At 40.4% G+C, this 19,617-nt stretch overlaps 1 protein-coding gene across 7 annotated transcripts in view; it reads right to left on the bottom strand.

Moving 5' to 3' along the window:
- Positions 1-2,061: 2,061 nt before the first annotated feature.
- bcorl1 (BCL6 corepressor-like 1) overlaps positions 2,062-19,617 on the bottom strand; it is a 45,478-nt gene continuing 27,922 nt past the window's right edge. For 5 of the 7 annotated variants that reach the window (XM_044127899.1, XM_044127897.1, XM_044127901.1 and 2 more), the window contains 10 exons: positions 17,034-19,604; positions 16,653-16,785; positions 15,382-15,831; positions 11,049-11,236; positions 10,603-10,869; positions 10,351-10,517; positions 9,152-9,297; positions 7,565-7,642; positions 6,633-6,807; positions 4,426-6,002 (listed from right to left, as the gene is read on the bottom strand). In XM_044127899.1, the coding sequence (XP_043983834.1) occupies positions 5,672-6,002; positions 6,633-6,807; positions 7,565-7,642; positions 9,152-9,297; positions 10,351-10,517; positions 10,603-10,869; positions 11,049-11,236; positions 15,382-15,831; positions 16,653-16,785; positions 17,034-19,604 (4,506 nt within the window). In that variant the 3' untranslated portion in view covers positions 4,426-5,671. Of the gene's footprint in view, positions 2,285-4,425; positions 6,003-6,632; positions 6,808-7,564; positions 7,643-9,151; positions 9,298-10,350; positions 10,518-10,602; positions 10,870-11,048; positions 11,237-15,381; positions 15,832-16,652; positions 16,786-17,033; positions 19,605-19,617 lie in introns of those variants that run through there. The other 2 variants (XR_006371772.1, XM_044127902.1) reach the window with 2 other exon arrangements.

The raw sequence follows: 19,617 nt of genomic DNA on the forward strand, positions 1-19,617 counted from the left end.
ACAGAAAAACAACTCAATCTGAACTGATTGGACTAAAATCTCTTAATCTAAGAATGATTCATGAATGAACATGTTTTGTATCATCTATATAAATGTCCTAACTTGTTCAAGGAGGCACAATAGAAGAAGATGTGGACAAAATGTCTGTCCATTCAGTCCAGCTGGCTTTGATCTATTCTGCAAAGAATAAAATACAACAGCAGGCAAGATGGCTTCCAAAAAGCTTTGATTTAACATTTTTTAATTAATGCTTTAAAAATGTTAATTGCACCACAATTATACTGCACATAATTGTGGTGCAATTAACATTTGAATAGTTATGCCCAATAGTAGTGCATAATTGCAATTTTAACTTTGCAATTATTAAGTTTTGGTCTATGTATTCACAACACTCTTTATCGGTTCTTTATCAGTTTTTAGAGAAAATTCAAACTGAAAGATTTAATTTGAACAGAAGAAGCAACAAGTCGACTGGATTTCAGTGAGACCAGACAGAAAAGGAAGCCTCCAGATTTAAATTTACATGCAGGAGAAGTCAGCAGGACTTCCTCAATCTGTGCACCGCCTCGTTTTTTTGTTCCTTTCATGGAGGACTCTTACATAACGCGCTCAAGGAGCCGTTAACAAAGACAACAAGAGTCCTCAGTGAACTCCTTTGGCCCGAACGGGTCCTCAAAACTCCCACGAGAATCCAGTCCAAGAAGAAAAGCAGCTGAATTAAAACTCCCAACCTGGATCTCTCTCTCTTTTGGTGTTTTTGAAAAGAATGTTGCATTTAAATACACAGAAGAGCCTCGAATGTCCCTGAACTTTTGCAGATTTAAGAAAGCAGCTTTGTTGGGTTTGTTGCAAACGAATTGCAACAGATATAACTTTCAGTCCATCAGCAAAAAGAACAGCTTGTCTCGCCTGTCTGGCTGGAGCGTGACGAAAACTTTAACCAAAAATTATGTTGCAAATGAGGCAAAAAGGCATTCAGAGGTCATGAGATTAAGCAGTTTTAGAAGTAATTTCTGCCTGAAAAATACATAAAATAAATCAAAAATAGCTTATTATCAGAGTGAAATGCAAACTTCTAGTGCCTCTGTAAAGGGAAAATATTAAGTAATGTTTTATAGTTTAAAATTGAAAAACACAACTAAAATCAATATCAAAAAACAAAAGAATACCTCAAACCTTTTAACAAAAAATTCAGCAAATTAGGACTGAATCAGCTGAAGCGTGACGAAATTTATTAAGCAAATTTATGTCACAAACGTTTTAGTGACAAATGTACCAAATTTTTAAACTTTATTTAAAAACAACTTAAATAAAAATATTTTTGAATTTTTTTTTTTTTTTTTTGTAAAATTGTCACTATGTTGTAACGGTATTAGAAAAATAATCAGTGAAAACATCAATCTCCATCTAGTTGCCGAGCTACTGCTTTGCCATCTGAAGAAATGTTGTGCCTAGTCAAAAACAACCAATCAGAGCAAGGAGGCGGGCCTTAGCGCTGTCAATTAATCTCTTGTACTCGCTGCTAAATGTGCTAATGGCAAAGAAACAACCTATTGTTGCCCGCTGTCATCGGTGGTCATGCTAACTAGCATTAGCATCCAGGACAAGCTCTGCTGACAGGAAGAAGATGCAGCACTAAGACCCGCCTCCTGGCTCTAATTGGTTGTTTCTAGTGAGCAGCAGGAGAAGACAAGGGAGCCGGACGTTCAAAAATCTCATAACTTACTGTCACAACATGGTGACTGTTTCAGGAAACATGTAAAATATATATATTAAGCAAAAGTTAAAGCTGCAGAATGCTTTAACCAAATGTATTTTTATGTCATAAAAAGGAATCTGGTCAAATAAAATGGCTGTAGGACTCTTTGGTCATGACATTTAACCTGTTTATTATCAAAGTAAATAATTGTGGTCAGAATAAAATCCATGAAAAGCAACTAACAAAAAGAGTAATCATGGGAAAAAGTAATCCAAATATTATCGTGATGGTTTCAAAAGTTTTTATTCAAGTAATATTGAGAGAAAGTTGTTATTTTCCATCATGTTACCTTATATGGACTGAGCCTTCCTGCATTTCTTCGATGTTTATATCAGTCTGTTAGTGGGCTTGAGCAGACTTGCCCTCATTTTCCTCCAATCAGAGGCCGCTGCCTGTCCGTGCGGACCAATCAGAGGCCGGGCTTGGCGGAGGCTCGGCGGGACAGGGGGAGGACCTGCGGGGTCCCGGCTGGATGTTTGACGGCCCCAGATTTACAGAGACCCAGACATGAAACCCAATCCCGCCCTGAGAACAGACCAGATCGAGTTACGATGAGAGAAATAAAAAAAGAGGGAAAAAAACCTGATAAGTTGACCTTTTCAGCGTTTTCCCCAAAGTATCTGACCGTCCGCTGTAAATAAAGCTTATCAGACGGAACAGGGCGAACTGGTCGCAGCCTGAACTGCAGTAAGGCGGGACCATCTGGACCCGGAGGCCCTGCCAGGGGCGGCGGCTGGCATCGCTGCCCCGCTCCGGTCACACTGGGACGCATATGGCGGACATACTGGTGGCAGAGCATGACTCATCACATTTAAACCGGAGAAACTCCAGTAAAACCAGTTCAAACCTGCTTCTAATGCGGTTCAAATGCTTTGATATGAGTTTTAAGTTTATTAAAAGTAGGTAGTAACTAGATACATTTACTGAGTTACATGTACTCCAATAACCTTTTTGGGAAGAAAATACTATTTTACTTTTACTACTAGCGTGACGTATTGTTACTTTTATTTGATTAAGCTTATTATTAAGATACCTTTACTTTTAATAATACTTAATTACTTTTACTTGAGTAATATTTTTATGAAATATCACTACTTTTACATAATATTATTAAGATACTTTTACTTTTAACAAAACTACATTTATGTGAGTAATATTGGTACTTTGAAGTATTGCAGTTTACATGAGTAATATGATACTTTGACTTGTAATAATTACTTTTAATTGAATAATATTAAACTTATACATTTTGAAATAATTTATTTGTATATATTTAATAAAATGACTTCATACACAACTTCATTTTTTTTCTCTCCATCTGATGACGTCATTGTACAATCTTAAATCAGCTATAATCAGATACATTTTAACCAAGTACTTCTTAACTTTTTCCTGCATTTCTCTGAGTTAAATCTCGTCTCTTCTTTGTGTCTGAACTGCAGCTGTCCGGCATAAAACTCAGATTTAATGAGTTTTATCAGATGATCCTACAATGAGGTTTTATTGCAGATGCGCAACCGCAAGTAGCAGTGACGTAACACCAATAAAACAGAGGATCGTTCAGGTCTTCAGTGAACTGAGCTGCTGTCTGTGGCGCCCTCTAGTGGAGAAAATAAATCCAAACCCACCGATTCATTCTTAGTTCAGATTTTTTTTAAGTTAAGGGCCTCGATTAAAATTATTAATCGAGCTATTTACAGCGTCCGAAATTAACATTTTAATCAAAACCATAGCAACAAAATAAACATTTTCAATTAAAAACACCGTTTTGATTTAAATTATTGAATCTAGACACAAGACCAACAATAAAGATATTTATTGTTTTTTAATTCAACCATCATTTTGATGCGAATGCTTCAGGAATGATTGATAATTATTGTAACTTTACTTCTGAGGTGTTTAAACCATAAAAAATATAATTAAAGTCGAGCCTTCAGCCTCAATCTGAACATGAGCTGAATAATTAATTGTGATGAATCGATTAATCGTCAACTTAGAAATTAATTAGACACGAAAATAGGTAATTCGTTGAAAGAACAACGTATACAGAGCAGTAATTAATAATATATATATATTTTGCATTTCCACTAAAAATAAATTATTTTTGGTGTATATTTTCGACCCAGATCTCAAGTGGCAGTTTTAGTTTCATCTAATTAAAATCTGTAAAAGAAAAAATAAATCTCCTATTATTTTGCTATGCAATTATTAACCAGTTAATAAAAATTAAACAGATTTGTGCAGTGTATTCCTGTTATTATGATACTTTTACTTTCAATAATAGTTAAAAGTGTCATTTATTATACTTTAAATAATAGTATACTAAAAGTTCAGCCCTCTCTGTTAAGTTGAGCAGAAAGGACTCAACGTTTCACATGTTGATATAAAATTTAGATTTTAGCTGCAGATGCTGTATTATTAAATTTTACCCCCCAAAATGTATATTTTATAATTTAAAAAAAGGAATTAAATTATTTATTTGCATTCATTTCATGTTTTTTAAATATATAAATAAGCTTGAGCAGTTAAATGAAAAATCTGCACAATGTGTTCATTTTTAATCAAATTACTCAATTAATGGTCAGTAAATTGTTAAAACACTATAAAGAATTATTAGCTGTATCCCTAATCTGAACCACCCACTGATAACAGAAACAGAGACCAACTATGATTCACAATCATGCTTTATTCTGCTTGATTTCTTATAAAAGAATCAAATAAAATCCTCTTCCAGGACCTCCTTCAGTCTAGCTGCGTCCCGTTTCCCCTCAGCTAAACTAAACTTTTCTTTACACCTTAAATATCTTTTATTAGTTTGTGACGTCAAAGCAAAAAAAAAAAAACAAAGAAAAGAAAGAAAGAAACTTTGTTGATTGTCAACACAAAACTCTATTTTTAGCACCAGTACAATAAAACTGTACTTTAGCTGTTTCTGAAACACTGGTTCTGAAGGAGGGAGAGTAATCTCAGAGTAAAGGGATCCTTAGTGAGAACATTTCAGAACGAAGCACCAACCATGGAGGGCCTCTGCTCACACACCGGCCCCTCACATACACAACAGTTCAAATATATTAATGACTATTAAATTAAGCACAACAAACAGTGGAGCTCCAACACAAAGCACTCTGGGATCTGGAAACACTGTGGGGGTTTTGGGTCCGGTCCGGTCCGGTAGGGTCCGGTCGGGTCGTGGCTGCAGTCGGTCGGGCGGGTGTCTCTGGATCTCCACGATTCTGTAAAGGTTCATGATGAATGAAGAACGTCTGCCTGGTTCTGTAAACAAACTCTCAACGTGGCGGTTCATGATGGCGGTCCATGATGGCGGTTCATGATGGCGGTCCATGATGGCGGCCGATGATGGCGGCCGATGATGTCGATCGATGATGTCATTCGATTTCTGACAGTCTGCCTGTTCATGATGGCGGCCGATGATGTCGTTCGATTCCTGACAGTCTGCCTGTCCATGATGGCGGCCGATGATGTCATTTGTTTCCTGACGGTCTGCCTGTCCATGATGGCGGCCGAGTGGAGCGAAGCGGAAATGTGTCGCAATATGTGCCATGGTTTCTTCTCTCCCTCGAGTCCTCCAAAATAAAAGCCTCGGGTCTTCTCCTAAACGCTAAACTGAAAGACCGGAAAAATGTGCCGGCTCGTCGCCACGGCAACTCATTTATGTAACCAAATATGTTCACCCTGATATACATTTACACAACCATGTACACACGGATCAGTAAAAAAGTTTCTTGTGTATTCAAATATACCTAAAGATAAGAACCTGAAAGCTGCTTTCCTGCATTGACCACTCCTGTGTGAGAGGTCAAAGGTCAAGGGTCAGGGTTGTCGCGGGGGTCAGTCCCGCCGGACGGAGAGGCTTCCTGCTGTCTCCATGGAAACGCGGGGCGGACGGGGGTGCTATCGGCTCCGACACTTGGCTGTGGGCGCCGGCGTCTCCTCCTCTTCCTCGTCTTCCTCCGGTAAGATGTGAACCGACGAGCCCAGCAGTCTCTGCAGCTCCGGCACGCAGCACACCAGCTCCACCGGGCCCTCTTCGTCCTCCTCCTCCTCCTCATCATCACCGCCGCTGCGTTTCCGGGGGAAGCCGACCTGGCTGACGGAGACCTGCCTCCAGAGCTCGGCTTGGGACAAACTCACGACCTCAAAGTGCGGGTAACGGGCCCGGAAGATCCGCGCCGACATCTTCAGCCGCTTCAGGACGTCCGTCAGCAGGAACCAGTTACAGAAGCTGCCAGGGAGGAAGAACAAACAAAAAAGCCTCACGTCAGCCAGGAGCCATTTTTACTGCCGCATGTCTGTGACAGGATTTATTTTAAAATATTGTAGATGTGAAGTTTATCAAAACCTGTTTATTCATTCTTTGAATTCATTTTGTTCAGTGAAGAAGTTGTTTCTTCAGACGTTAGCCGAGTCCAAATTCAGTCTGCATCCTTTGAAGAACCCGATCTATGTAGACCGGGTTCTTCTTATCCTTTGTGGTGCAAGTTTAACACTTTTATTTTATCTCTTTTCAGGTTGTTATGTTGTTTTCATTGCTTCATATGGAAAGTGGTTTGTGCTGCTGTGGTTCTGTACGAAAGGTGATTGATTAATTAATGAATTGATTGATTTGTTTCAGATATTTAAACATTGTGAAGGCTGCCCATCCACAGACTGCGAGGAACAATGTTACACATTTCAGACTATGGAATAAAGGCTGGAAATAAACATGTTTGTAAATTATCCAGACCCAAACAAGTACTCTGAATGTAGATTAAAATGCTTTTAATCTACATTTTAATCTGAATGTAGATTAAAAACGGGTTTTCTTTGCAGTTCTCTTCATTGCTTTGTCTTGGTAACGTCGTTTTGAACTCACCCCTGTGTCAGTGAAACCTGAACATGGTAGCAGGGTAAAAGCGGCTCCGACGAGAACTCAAACACGAGACAGTCTTTGTCTGAGTCCCTCTCCGGCTTCACGTCTCCGTTCTCCTCCTCCGGCTCCTGGTTCTCCTCAGACAGCAGGAAGTCCCAGCACGGCTCCTGGTCCGTTTCTGCACAGCGGAGTCAACAGAGGTCAGAGGAAATAGAGACGATATCCAGCTGGCTGCAAAACACGAGGTCTGGATGCCCCCTAGTGGTCGGTCCGACCTCAGCCAATCACAGTGTTTATTAAAAGGAAACGCTAAACCCTCACAGCTACATGCAGAGGGAAAATATAACAGAACAAATCACCCTAAAGAATCACTAATTTTATACTAAAAACTGAAACCCAATTAGAGTATTTTCAATACTCTTGAAAATAAAGTAATACAGTAAACTGCATCAATACTCAGTGACAGTTTGAACATCATGCTGTTGTTTTTTTATTTTAGCTGAGCAGCTAAAGCCTTTCTTCTGCCTACATCTCCCAGAATGCTGCGCGGTTCTGGATCAGAGTTCAGTGAATATTTTAAATATTGAATATTCTATCAGATGGATTAACTATTGATATTGATCATGTGTTTACTGTGACATACATTGTTATGGATTCATTATCCAGTCCTAATGATTCCTAGTATGAAAACTACCGTCGACTTTCCTCAAAGCCTGAAATAAAATCCCCAAAATAAGGAAGAACAGATAATAAAATTTAAAACCTCACAATCACAAACATTATCATGGTTAATGATGAGTCCAGCTTTCAGTTTGTTAGTCCAAAATAACCTGTGAAAGTGTTCACCTCGAGGACGGCTCAGGCGATTCTAGTCGCAGTTTTTTTTAACGGACTTTGTAAATAATAAACATGAGCATCGTTTGCAGGTTTCTTACCGAACAGCGAGCTGCTGTAGAAATCCCAGGGTAAACTGGAATCCTTTTCACCGCGGCCTTCCAGGTCAGAGCAATACTCTTGAAAATAAAGTAGTAAAGTATACTGCATCAACACTCAGTGACGGTTTGAACATCAACAGAAGGAAACAAGCTGAGGGGAGTTCTGCAGGTTTCTCCAATTCAAAGACTCAAGACATTTTAAAATGTATGAATAAAACTTAAGACCTGTATCACAACAGAAATGTGCAGAATATCTCATATTTTGTGAGGCCAAACTTGTTTTTGTACAAGATGCAGCTAGCATCATACGGTTTGGCAGCAGAGGTGATCCAATGGAGAAACCAAACGTCGCCCAGCAATCGGGCTATAAATTTTAGTTGGCCCACAACAGATGCAAAAAACCTAGCAAGCTAGCTGAGGTCTATTAGCAGCTAGTTAGCAGGAACCTCAATTGCCTCAAATCACAGAGCAGGATGAAGATGTCTGTGTGCAACTCTAAATTTTGCCTGGCAGAAAAGTCCTGCGAATGTCTTTGTTTTTGAAACGACACAGAATATACAAGATTATGTTGTTCTGCCATGACATAATTTAAGACCTGAGATTTAAAACTGACTTACAGTTAAAAAAAAAAAAAAATCTAACATTTCAAGGCCTTAATTTTTGAAACACAAATTGAAGGACACCCAGACACCTGATCATGTCGTTATTGCAACATTCACTGCCACAATTAAATATAGCATGTCTTCCTCTGGATCATAACAGAATTTTACTTTTGAAATGTAATAAAATAAAATCTGGGTTGACCAGTGAAAAACACAGAATCTGGATTTTGTGCACACTGCCTGCTCAGAGCATCCACCAGATTAAGATTATTAAACAGAAAGACATTTGAAGAGATGCATCTGAATGCTGAACTGAAAACGCTGCATCAGCTGTTGCTTCTGATAAACTGATAAAAATGCTGACAGTGTTTCAGAAACTTGCTATAAAACAATATTCTCCTATTTTTGGGATTTAACAAATAATAATATGTCTTTATGTAACAGTTTAGTCTGACGAAGGAAAAAAAAAGTCTTCTTACAGACAGGCCTGTTTTGAACTGTGTGTGTAATTATTCATCTTTAATGGTTGCAGTGAAGATCTGTTTCTGTAAGTCCTGGATGAAAAAGGCCAGCGATTCAGAAACAAGCAAAAACAACTGAGTCATCGCTGCTTTTTGTAAAGTCGGCTCATTTGCTCCTGATTGGTTACTTCGTCACTATAATCACTGCTTGTCATGTTCGGCATCGAGGCGGCTGCAGAGTCCCAGCTGCAGGACGAGCAGCGCGTTTGACAACAGTTATTGTCCTGCTCTGAAGGAGACGGTGGACCCAACAGCAGATGTTTCTCTGCCTCGCCGTGCCAAATGAGAAGTGGGCACAGTGTTTATTAATGTGTTGACACTTTCACTCTTGGAAAACACATCGTCAATTATTCATGTTTTGTTTACTTTCAGTTGGCTTCATGAGATCCTTGCTAGCGTGTGAACAGCTCTCTGGTTAAATATTGCTGCTGTGAGTCGACTTCTGGCAGAAACAGCGTCAGTACCTGTGAGGAAAGTCTTCATGCTCTGACTGTGGGCCAGTTTGACCGGCGTGTGGCCAGAATAGGTCGCCAGCGTTGGGTCGGCTCCGTGGTTCAGCAGAAGCCAAACTATTGGCAAGTTGTCGCTGGCCACTGCATCATGAAGTGGCCTAAAGGGAGAAACGCACACAGGTGGGTTTCAGGAAATCTACAAGGTAACAACAAGGTAACCGAATCAAAAACCTGCCTGAGCTCATCTGGTAAAACTAATTATTCTTTCTACATTCATGACCACAAATCACCATCAGAGTATCAATAATTTAACATATTTTCACTCAGGTTAAAGTAAAAAGTAGTCGTCCAAAACATTACTGAAGAGCAAAAAAGTATTTGGTAAAAATGCGACTAAAGTACCGAGTTACTGATCAAAACATCGATCACTTAATATTAAAAAAAATACATAATCAGACGGCCCGAAATATAAAGTTATGTGAAAATGTTTGTGATTTAAAGACAAAAATGAAATAATTCCTAAAAATATCGCAAATACAAAATAACAAAATGAAGCAAAAAAATATTTCCAAATAATTTTATTAAATTAAGGATCTAGTAATTAATGACCAGATTAATCAATGAATTAATCAAATTTATTGATTAATTTGATAAAAAATTTGAACATTTAGGTGTGCAGAAATGCAACATAAACAAATGTTGCATTTTTTTTATGCAACATTACAAATAGATTAAAAGATACAAATAAACAAATAATTAAATTCCTTTTTTAAATAGGAAAATAAATATTTTATGCAATAATAGCAATCCTTTAGTGAATTTGAACCTGCTAAATTTAAAACCAAATTGAGAAGTTTGGGGTAAAACCTATTTAAAGACATAGTTGATTTTATCTTAAATGTAAAATATAAACAGTTTTGGCTACTGCTCTGAATAAGATGCTTTTCAGTAAATGGTATTTTTTGACAGCATACTCCAGTTAATGATCAATCGATTACTAAATTAGTTGACCATTATTTGATTCATCACGATTAATCATTTCAGCTTTCAATAGAAAACTGATGAAACCTGAACAAAAACTGCAGTTGTGTGTCTGTGTCCGGTGAACTTTTGGTTAAAACATGTTTGTTTATCATTCAGTGGGTAGAAAATCCAGAAATTAAGCAATAAAGTTACTCCAGTAAATGCAACTAGTTACTTCATAAGCCCACCTCGTTCCATCCTGAGCGCTGCAGTTGACGTCGGCTCCGTGTTTCAGGAGGATCTGGACGATCTGAGTCCAACCTCGGGAGGACGCCTCATGAAGAGCCGTGTAGCCTGCGTTGTCCCTCCGATTCACCTCCCTGATGTCCTTGTCCAGGCAGTACTGGACCACGTCCTGCCCAGCAGAGGACGGACAGACTTTCAGAACGTCTCTGGTTTTGGAGTAACGAACCGATCGGATCGCAGTGACGGCGGTTTACCTGGTAGCCGAGGCGTGCGGCGCGCTGCAGCAGAGTTTCTCCAGCGTTTTTATTCACGATGAGTCGGCGGACCTCAGGAGGAACCGGCCTCTTCGGAGACGAGTCGGAACCGCTGCTTCTTCCTGAGGAGCTTTTCTTGACGGTCGGAGAAGATGGCAAACTTTTTGGAGTTGGCAGAGGCGTAGGTTGTGATTTTGCATCAGCGGTATCGTCGTCCAGCGGGAGGGAGGAGCCGCGTTTCCCTGAGCTGCTGCGCTTGGTCTTGCTCTAAAGAAAAGAACTGGGCGTTTATCATCCATGTGGATACCTGCTGTCCCAGCTGATCCCATATCTGTGAAGAACAGCGTGTCATCTGGCCACAGGGGGGCAGTGTAATCTTACATATTTACAGAACTGTACATGATTAAAAATGTGCTGCAGCTTGGGATGAAGGATCAGGAGCGTACCTTGGGCTCGTCACCGTCACTGAGGTGTTTGCTTTTGAACTTCCTTTTCCCAGAAGGCTTGTTGCTGCACTCGGACTCCTCGCTCTCCTGGTAGCGGACGGATCCGGAGCGAGTGTATGAGGGTTTGGGTGGGGGAGGGGGCTCTGGGCTGGGGGCAGCTGGACTCGGACACCGATCCCTCTGCGCATCTGCAGACAGGATTGATTAAAAGTTGTGCAGAGTGGCACCAAGCTACAGCCAAATGTGAGACGCATTGCAAAGGTGTTCATATTTCATCCCTCTGTTGGTTCCCTTTCAGGTCTTTATTGATAAGATTGTTAGAAATTCATGAACACTTTCCCGCTGCACTCCTTCGTGTTCCTATATTACATAAAATCTTATTGGTTTAATGAAATTAAATATTTCATTAAACCAATTAATATTTTGTTGCATGAAAAAAGGCAACGAAATATCTGTAAACTATTAACTCCTTAATCCCATCGTTGAATTATGAAATAATCTTTTCCACAAACAGCTAATGCGATCAAAGCTCAGCAGGAAAATGGAGGAGCAGAGACAGTGACACTCCTAAATCAAGTCATAGCCAATAATCCACCTAACAGGGTAACCACAGAAAACTCCATCTGGGATCTGACCTTTAGCCCCCCTTTAGCTAAAGGTCACATCTTTAACTCCCAGTGCACCTTTACATTTTGTCAGATGAACCTCAGTATGTTCACCCAGCGACTCGACTTGGAAACCTTCAACAAATAATCCATAATCCATTTATTCTGGTTAAACCAGCAGCAAACCTCTCAGTCTGACAACATGGACTGTCTGTGTTTATTGTTCTTTTTTTGCTGTTTATTTATTTAGTCTTTTTTTGTGTGTGTGTTAAAAGGAGCATGAACTGTCTTAACTTGTTCTCTTTTATTGTTTTTTTAAATTTTGTTTGCATGTTAACAGTACATTTTAGCTCAAAGACGACTGATTTAGGCTGATTTATTAAGTCAAATTGATTGTTTCCATTACGCTAAGAAAAAAATTAATTTTAATATTCATGTAAATTATAATCTACTAGATTTAACCTGTTGGTTCTGCACATTATTTTCTTGCTTTGAATGCTGTGCAGCTCTAAGAAGTTTTGCTCTTACTTTTATCTTACTTGAGGACAGTTGTTGTGATGCATAACCGTGGCAACGATGTATTGTTTTTGGAACTGGGAGCAGCTGATTAGCATCTGAAAAACTCAAATAATACTTGAACTATGACATAAAATCCCAGAGGAGCTGAAAAGGATGCAGAGCAGAGAGTGGTGAGGAAGTTCAAGCCCTTGATCATAAAGGCTCATATCCCCTACTCCAGCATCTCTCTGCTTTATAACAAAACGGTCAGACGGAGATTTAAAGAGGAGAAGCAAAAGCAAAGGATGCAGATTAGCAGGGCTTGCTTACAACTGATGGTGTCATCCAGGACACGTTACTGTGAAATATGGTCTCTGGTAAATGAGCTGTTAGCATAACATGACTGTCAACAGTCTTCAGTCAGAGGTCTACTGGGATGCGTTGGAAGACTGTCTACTACTGGAGACCCATCCTGCCCACAGCATGACCATCCACAACGACTCTTTGAAGATATCTGGATGATATAAGTTACAACATTTAACTTCCCTTTGGGACTAATTAAATATCTTTGAACTGAATTGAATCATCTCTGTTTCAGTTTATTAAAGGCTCCGAAACAAAAAAAAAAAAATAATAAAAAAACCTAAGTAAATCATCCTTGTATCATTTCCTCTGCTAAGTATGACGCTGTTCTTTGTAAAGTTTGTGCAATAATCTGCTCAGCTTCCTATGTGGTCTGCTGGTGTTGCACTGAAAACGCCCCCCTGCTGTGAGAAGCAGCCAATCTGCAGGAATCACTGACAAAACGGTCTAATAGGCAAAACAACACAGATATACCCGCTACTGATGCAACTTCTGCAAGTCCATCTGTGTGACTGATTTTGGTTATTGGTATAGAGCCAATTAATCAGGATACTGATCAATCAGGAGAGAAGAGGAAGTGAAAGACGTCTGCCTCCACCTCCTCTTCCTCCTGCTTCGTCTGTGGACTCAAGTTGCTGAAGGAAATTCTCGGGTGATCTAGCTGTTCTAGTTCTCTGCTTCTTAAATGTTTTATTTGTCCAGACATAATTTATAAAACAAGCAGCCATTTTCAAAGCATATCCTTAAGAAGATAAAAACGTTAAGGTCCTGCTGCCATCGCAGATTTATTCTGCTTTTATTTGTGGGGTTTTTTTTTTGGTCACAGTAAAATCTTCAGATCGTTAAACAAATTTTTATATCAGACAACAGAAAACCTGCTAAGCCTGGTGGTCCAGCGGTTCCTTAACAAAGTCTAAGCATGAACTGTAAAATTGCTGTCTTATAAAAGGCAAACATTAAAACAAAACAACCTACAATAAATAAACAACCAAAGCTCAGCCTGGTTATATTACACCAGGGGAAACTCTAGGTGAAGTAAATACAAAATGCAGTTTCCAAGTTATGATTTTGTCCCTTACACTAACTAACCCAATATTCATCAATTAAACAGAACCTTCCTGACGACATGAAGCAGGCTAAAAGATCTCATAAAGGGTCATCATCTATAGAAACTTAACAAACGAGAAACAAAGTCGCTCTTCCCAGAACTGCATATAAGTAAAGGGATTCATTTGTTAGAGAAGAAGAGACAACAATCTAAACTCCAACTAAACTGGAGATAAAAAGAAAAAAAAAGGTTTTTGGATAAAAGCAGAAGCAGGAATTGGGTAAAAAATCAGAATGACTAAATTAAGCACCTACAGTATGTCATGTTCTAAAGATAGTTTCTTTCTGCTGCTTTTAAAGGAGCGATTTTATATTTCTCTCTGTAAATAGATTTACAATCTTTACACAATTATTCACAAGTTTTCCTGCAGTGATTCACCCTGATACACAATGTTTTTTTTTTTTTTATGAATAATCACTTAGCCTATGAAACGTCAGACAATGACAAATACTTGCCACACGCAAACAAGTTGAAATGATTTAAATAACTCCCTACTGCCAAAGAAAAGGACGAATGCGCAAAAAAGCTTTTAAAACGAGCCTCTTACAGGCTAAACTATGACGTGTCAAACTGAGTATTTTGTTGCCGTTGTTTAATATGCCAATAACATTACACACTACTCTGTGACCGCCTTCGTACTTTGGATTTACTTCATAAAAGTTTTAAAACTCTGACTGACCAAAACATTTTATGTAAGAAAGTCAAATTTCTGGAGTTCTTTTTATTTTAGTTTACTTGTTTGTTAAAGTCCTCAATAGATATTTATGTACTTTTTAAGCTTTGAATTTTAAACCTGCATAAAAAACAAAAACAAAGGAAAAATGAAAAAGACTGTTGGACTAAAGGTCGTCGTAATAAGCAATAAATCAATTAATCCAATGATGAATTAAAACAAGCTTGATAACTTCTATTTTCTCGCATCTCTCTCCAAACACTGGGTGATAAAGTATTGATTTCGGTGCTCTGGTCTCAACTAGCATCTTTTTTGGAGGGTAATTTTGTTTTACAGAGACTTCAGTATCCATTTTATTTGTTGTTTCTTTTTATTTATTTTGGATATTTAAAACGTCTTCCAGTTCCAGTGTTAAATATTTGTTTGAAATTAAAGCTTATTGATCTTTGGGAGGGCGTACTTGCATTCATTCATTCATTTTTTAATTTTTGGGGAATAAAGGTGGAAAGTAGCATCAATAGCAATAACCTGGTACAGTAAATCTCTCCTGCATTGTCCCATTTTAAATAACATCATTCATTCGTTCAGCATTATGTCATAATCATTATATTACTTGAAAATGTTGAAGCTGAAAGTTGCCCAGCCAACAGACGATAAAATTACACTTTACCCATGATAGACGCATAAAAGCTGGCTTGCTAACTATTAGTAGCTAGTTAGCGTTAGCCACAACCGCCTCGAGCCAGAGGACGTAAAAATAACTCAAATGTCTGCCTGACAGAAAAGTCTCACAAGAAAAATAAAGCACATGTAGGATATTAAATTATCCAGCCACGACAAAATTTAAGAGCTGTTATTGACGTATTTAAAGATAACTCACTTTTTAAAATAAATTTAAGAAATTTTAATGCTTTATCTTTAGATACATAAATTTAAGACTGTTTAAGGATGATTCACAGCCAGATAAATGACTAAAAAAACAAACAACAGCTGGATGGATAACAGATAAATAGGTGAGTCGATAGATGAATCTATTTTGTTTTTCATACTAATCCAGAGCTTTAAACTGGAGCTGTTCTGTGTTACCTGCTGGCGTTTCGGCGTCCTGCCTCAGAGCGTCTCCCGGGTTCTCGCCTTCCTCCAGCTTGTCCTTGTCAGTGATGTATTCCCCAGTCTCATACTTCTTACTGGAACATCGCCGACGTTTCTTGTGTGGGGGCGTGTCAGCCTCAACGCCGGCCGTTCTGACCTTCCCCTCAAAGGCTCGTTCAGGCAACGCGTTCGACCGGGGCCTGCCTCTCGGACGGCGAGCCGGCTGGCTGGGCGTCGAAGGCGGCGATGGAGACACATCTTTGGGCAGCGGAGGCGGAGGGGACGGCGTTGCAAACCCCCAGAGGTCAAGTCGAGCATCGTCGGCCCGTCGCTGTCCTCTCCTCAGTCGTGGGAAGGAGGATTCTGTCGCTTCTGGTTCTTTGTTGGACGCGGTGGAGTTTTTGGGAGACACCGAGGCGTCTACACCGAGAGGATTGCTTTTATCTGTAATGAATGAAATAAAATCTGCGTTCAGATTTTATGCCTGTAAATGTGAAGAAAATGAATTGAAAGAAACAAGAAACATCTGATCTCTGTACACAAACTGCTTAAAGTGACTGCACTAACACTAAAATGGAAAGCATAATTAAATCTATGATAAATACCACAAACGCACATATGCTGGGAGCGCTTTAAAGGCTTCACGACACAAAACAGGGTTTGTATATTTTTCCCTCAGTAAAATTTAAGCACTTCTCAAGCATTTTCAAGGTAAGTTTTCAAACTTTTCCTGCACCACACTTTGGAAATAAAAACCATACAAATTAACCCAGAAAAGTCAGTTTCAGTTCCAGATTATGATACCATTTGTTACTGTAATTAAAAGTTCTGTGATAGTATTCTAGGAAAACTAAAATATAAGAATAAAGATTTTTTGTTTTGAAATGTCTCTAACAAACCTCGTACACCTGACTGGTCTGAGAACAAAACAGTAATTAAACAAAAAAATTACCAATTTCAATAATGTTGTTTAGCACATAAAAGACAATAGGGATACGTTTGGAAACTCTAACAGACCAAAAGTCTGATTTATTTCAGGTAGTGAAAAATAAATGTGTCTGTGTCTTTGTATGAAAATATCTGGTTTAAACTGTACATAAAGTTTTCCAAATGAAGGTTTTAAATCAAGCATTAGGCTACATTTTATTACAAAACTGCCGTTTTGTAGTGCAGTTCATTACTTTCTAAACCTTGAAAACATTGAACTGATTTAAGCATTTTCAAGGATTTCAAGCACCCGTAGGAAACATAAAAAAAGGCCGTACCCGTTTTGTTCCGCGCTGCTTGCTCAGCCTCATTGAAACTGATCTTGTCCTTTGGATTCGGCTCTTTACTCTGAGGGGAAAGCCCTCCTTTGGACAGATTCTGCTCCAGTGCAGGTGCAGATTGTTTCTTCTGCTGAAATTCACAGGGGACACAGGGAGCACATTAAACAGGATGATATTGATCACAAACTTTCTTGGTAAAGTAAAGAAAGCAAACTCAAAATAAAAACCTAGAAGTAATCAATCATAGACTGGGTCCATGAAATCGAGCTCTGACCACCTAATCAGCTCATGAGAACCTTTATAGGTGTTATTTTCTCACCCTAGTGACTCCAAAATGGATATTAAACTAAAGATCTGCAAGGTATCAACAAAATGTACCTTTTTATTCGCAGAAACTTTCACCGGTGTCTTCTCTTTGTCTTGCTTTTTCTTCCCCGCAGCCTTCTTTACTGGTTCTGCTGCTGGCTTCTCCTTCGCTGGTTTCTTAGGACTGCTCTTCTTTTGTTTGATAGCAGCTGCTTTTGCTTTGGTCGGCGACTCCTCTTTGGTACCGTTTGCTGTTTTCTTCAACGCGTCACTCCCACCTCTATGCTGGCCTGTAAGGATGGATGCAACCATGCCCTCCAATTTTTCACCCGCAGCACCGTTTGATGTCCCACTTTCTTTCCTTGATATCTCCCCTTCTAACACCTGGGCCAGTTTGCTCTCCATCCTGCCCCCATTTGTTGATGCATTGCTCCCAAACAGATGAGTCTGACCAGTGGGGTTGGAGGAGCCGTGCTTTGCGTGCTCGCCTCTAGTGCCGTGAACGGCGGTGTTATTTTCTGAATGTTCAGCAGCATTCAACATCTCGTGCCTTTTTGTAACTTGAGTGGATTCTCCTTGAGACGGCCATTTCTCCACAGGCCAGTAAGGGGGGTATTCGAAAGTAGTACCATGCTTAGATTGGACGTCTTTGCTCTCACTGAGTGGATTCAGGACATCGGATTTTCTCAATGCGCCAGGTGATGCTTGAGTGCTCCCCTCATTTGTGTGAGCTGTCGTTTCAAGACCTTGTTGCTTAACAATGGAAGCAAGGTTGGACAAGGGAGACTTCATTCTCTCCCATTTGTTCTCCTCCGGTTTGGACGGGCTCTTGAACTTGGACCCCTCTGCGACGGCGGTGCCTTTTGTCTTTGTTGATCCTTGGGGGTTTTTTCTCTGAGGAGGAGCGGGTTGGTGAGGAAGGAGGGACGGCGGCTGCCAGGTCGGACTGACAGCAGCAGCAGAGTACGGCCCGGCTGCTTTGTTGGGGCTACATTTCTTTTGACTTCCAGCGTTGGCGGAGCTCAACAGGGCGGCCGATAGAGCTCCTTTAGTGGGACAGTTCTTGGTTAAGGCCGTGCTGGTGTTTTTAACATGCTTCCCACTTTGAGCGTGTTGGTTCCCCTTCAACAGACAGGATGGCTTCTTCCCTCCTGATGCCAGATGTTCTCCCTGGTCAATAATAGATATAAACTCTTGCTTTGCAAAGCTCTGTAATTCATCAGCAAAGGTCCCCTTTCCATCTTTGCCTCTGAGGGTGGAGGCCAGTATGGGGCTCGCCACGCCTACATATGTACCAGGGATACTTTTAATCGACTCCGGTGCAGATCCCTTTCCCCACGTCGGTTTGGACTCTGTAATCTGGTGATTCTGAGTCAGACTCAACTGCTTTTGATGCGATCCGTTCCTGTGGGAGTTTGGTAAAACTGGATACTGTGCGTTTGAGCAGTAAGCTGTAGAATGAGTCCTCTTTGCGTTCAGAAAGTCTCTCGGATTGGACTCGCCATGAGGCTCAATCGCAGAGACCGGTGCGTCTCCTATGCATTTCGGACGTTTTGATTTAGCGGACAAATCGAGAGGTACATCTCTTTGTTCGTTGGAGCAAGCAGAGTGGTTTTCTGCAGCAGAGGGGGCCATTGCGTTAAGAGCACCCATGGCTGTCTTGTCTATGCTGTTGGCTTTTTCCAGATGGTTCAGGAGCCGACTTTGGGAAGTGATGCCGGCCAGTGCGGTGCCGCAGCAGATGGCAGCGGTCGGAGACAAGGTGTAGTGAGTGGCTGCTGCTGAAGTTAATGACGGATGCTGCAATGGTAGTGTAATAGCTGGTGAGCATACCACAGAGGCTAAAGATTTATGCTCTCCTAGAGATTTGGTAGTCTTGCTTGACGAGTGGTTGGGTTTGAGCTTCAGGTTTGATCCAGCTGCTTTTTTGTCTGGAGCTCGACCCACGGACAACGAGTAGGGGTAAGTCCGCAGGAGAGATTTGCCTCCGACACCTGAGCCCTGAGGCTGAATTTCTTTTTGAAACTGACTGCTTGTTGCATCTCTCAATGCTGCAATTTGACCCAACGCTGGTGGAAGAGTGATTTTACAAAGCTGAGGGGAGAAGTTAGAGGAGGGGATAAAGGCAACGGGCTGGGCTGGTTTGAACATGGCAGAGCACTGAAACCCTGGAGCAAGACTTTGCAGAGACTGCGTTTGTGGGTGTGATTTTTTACTAGATGTTACATTGCTGTGACACGGATTGAGAGCGTCCTCCTGGCTGGCTTTTCCACCACTTGACCACTGAGGAGCGGGGAAGACCCCAGACCCATCAGCTCTGACTTTCGGGGTGTCTGTCTGTTTGCCTGTTCCCTTCTCTGAGCTGGCCAGAACCGGGCTGGACATTGGTGCATTATTAGGCTGTTGAGGCAGAGGATTTTCCGGAATATGGCTGCAGTTGCTAGAGTCCAGGCAGGCTTTTAAGGCCTTACAGTCTTTCGTTGGAGTGGTCTTGTTTTGCTGACTGAGGTTTGCATCTCCTCTAAACTCAGGGGTTAGCGTCTGCGGGGGATTTCCCACCATACTAGTGGATGCTTTAGTCAGAGCACTGATCTCTCTGCTCACCGGGCCTCCATCCCCTACATTCATTAGTGTAGATTCCACCTGAGTAATGACA

This window comes from Gambusia affinis, linkage group LG09 (assembly GCF_019740435.1).
Source record: "Gambusia affinis linkage group LG09, SWU_Gaff_1.0, whole genome shotgun sequence".
Lineage (NCBI taxonomy): Eukaryota > Metazoa > Chordata > Actinopteri > Cyprinodontiformes > Poeciliidae > Gambusia > Gambusia affinis.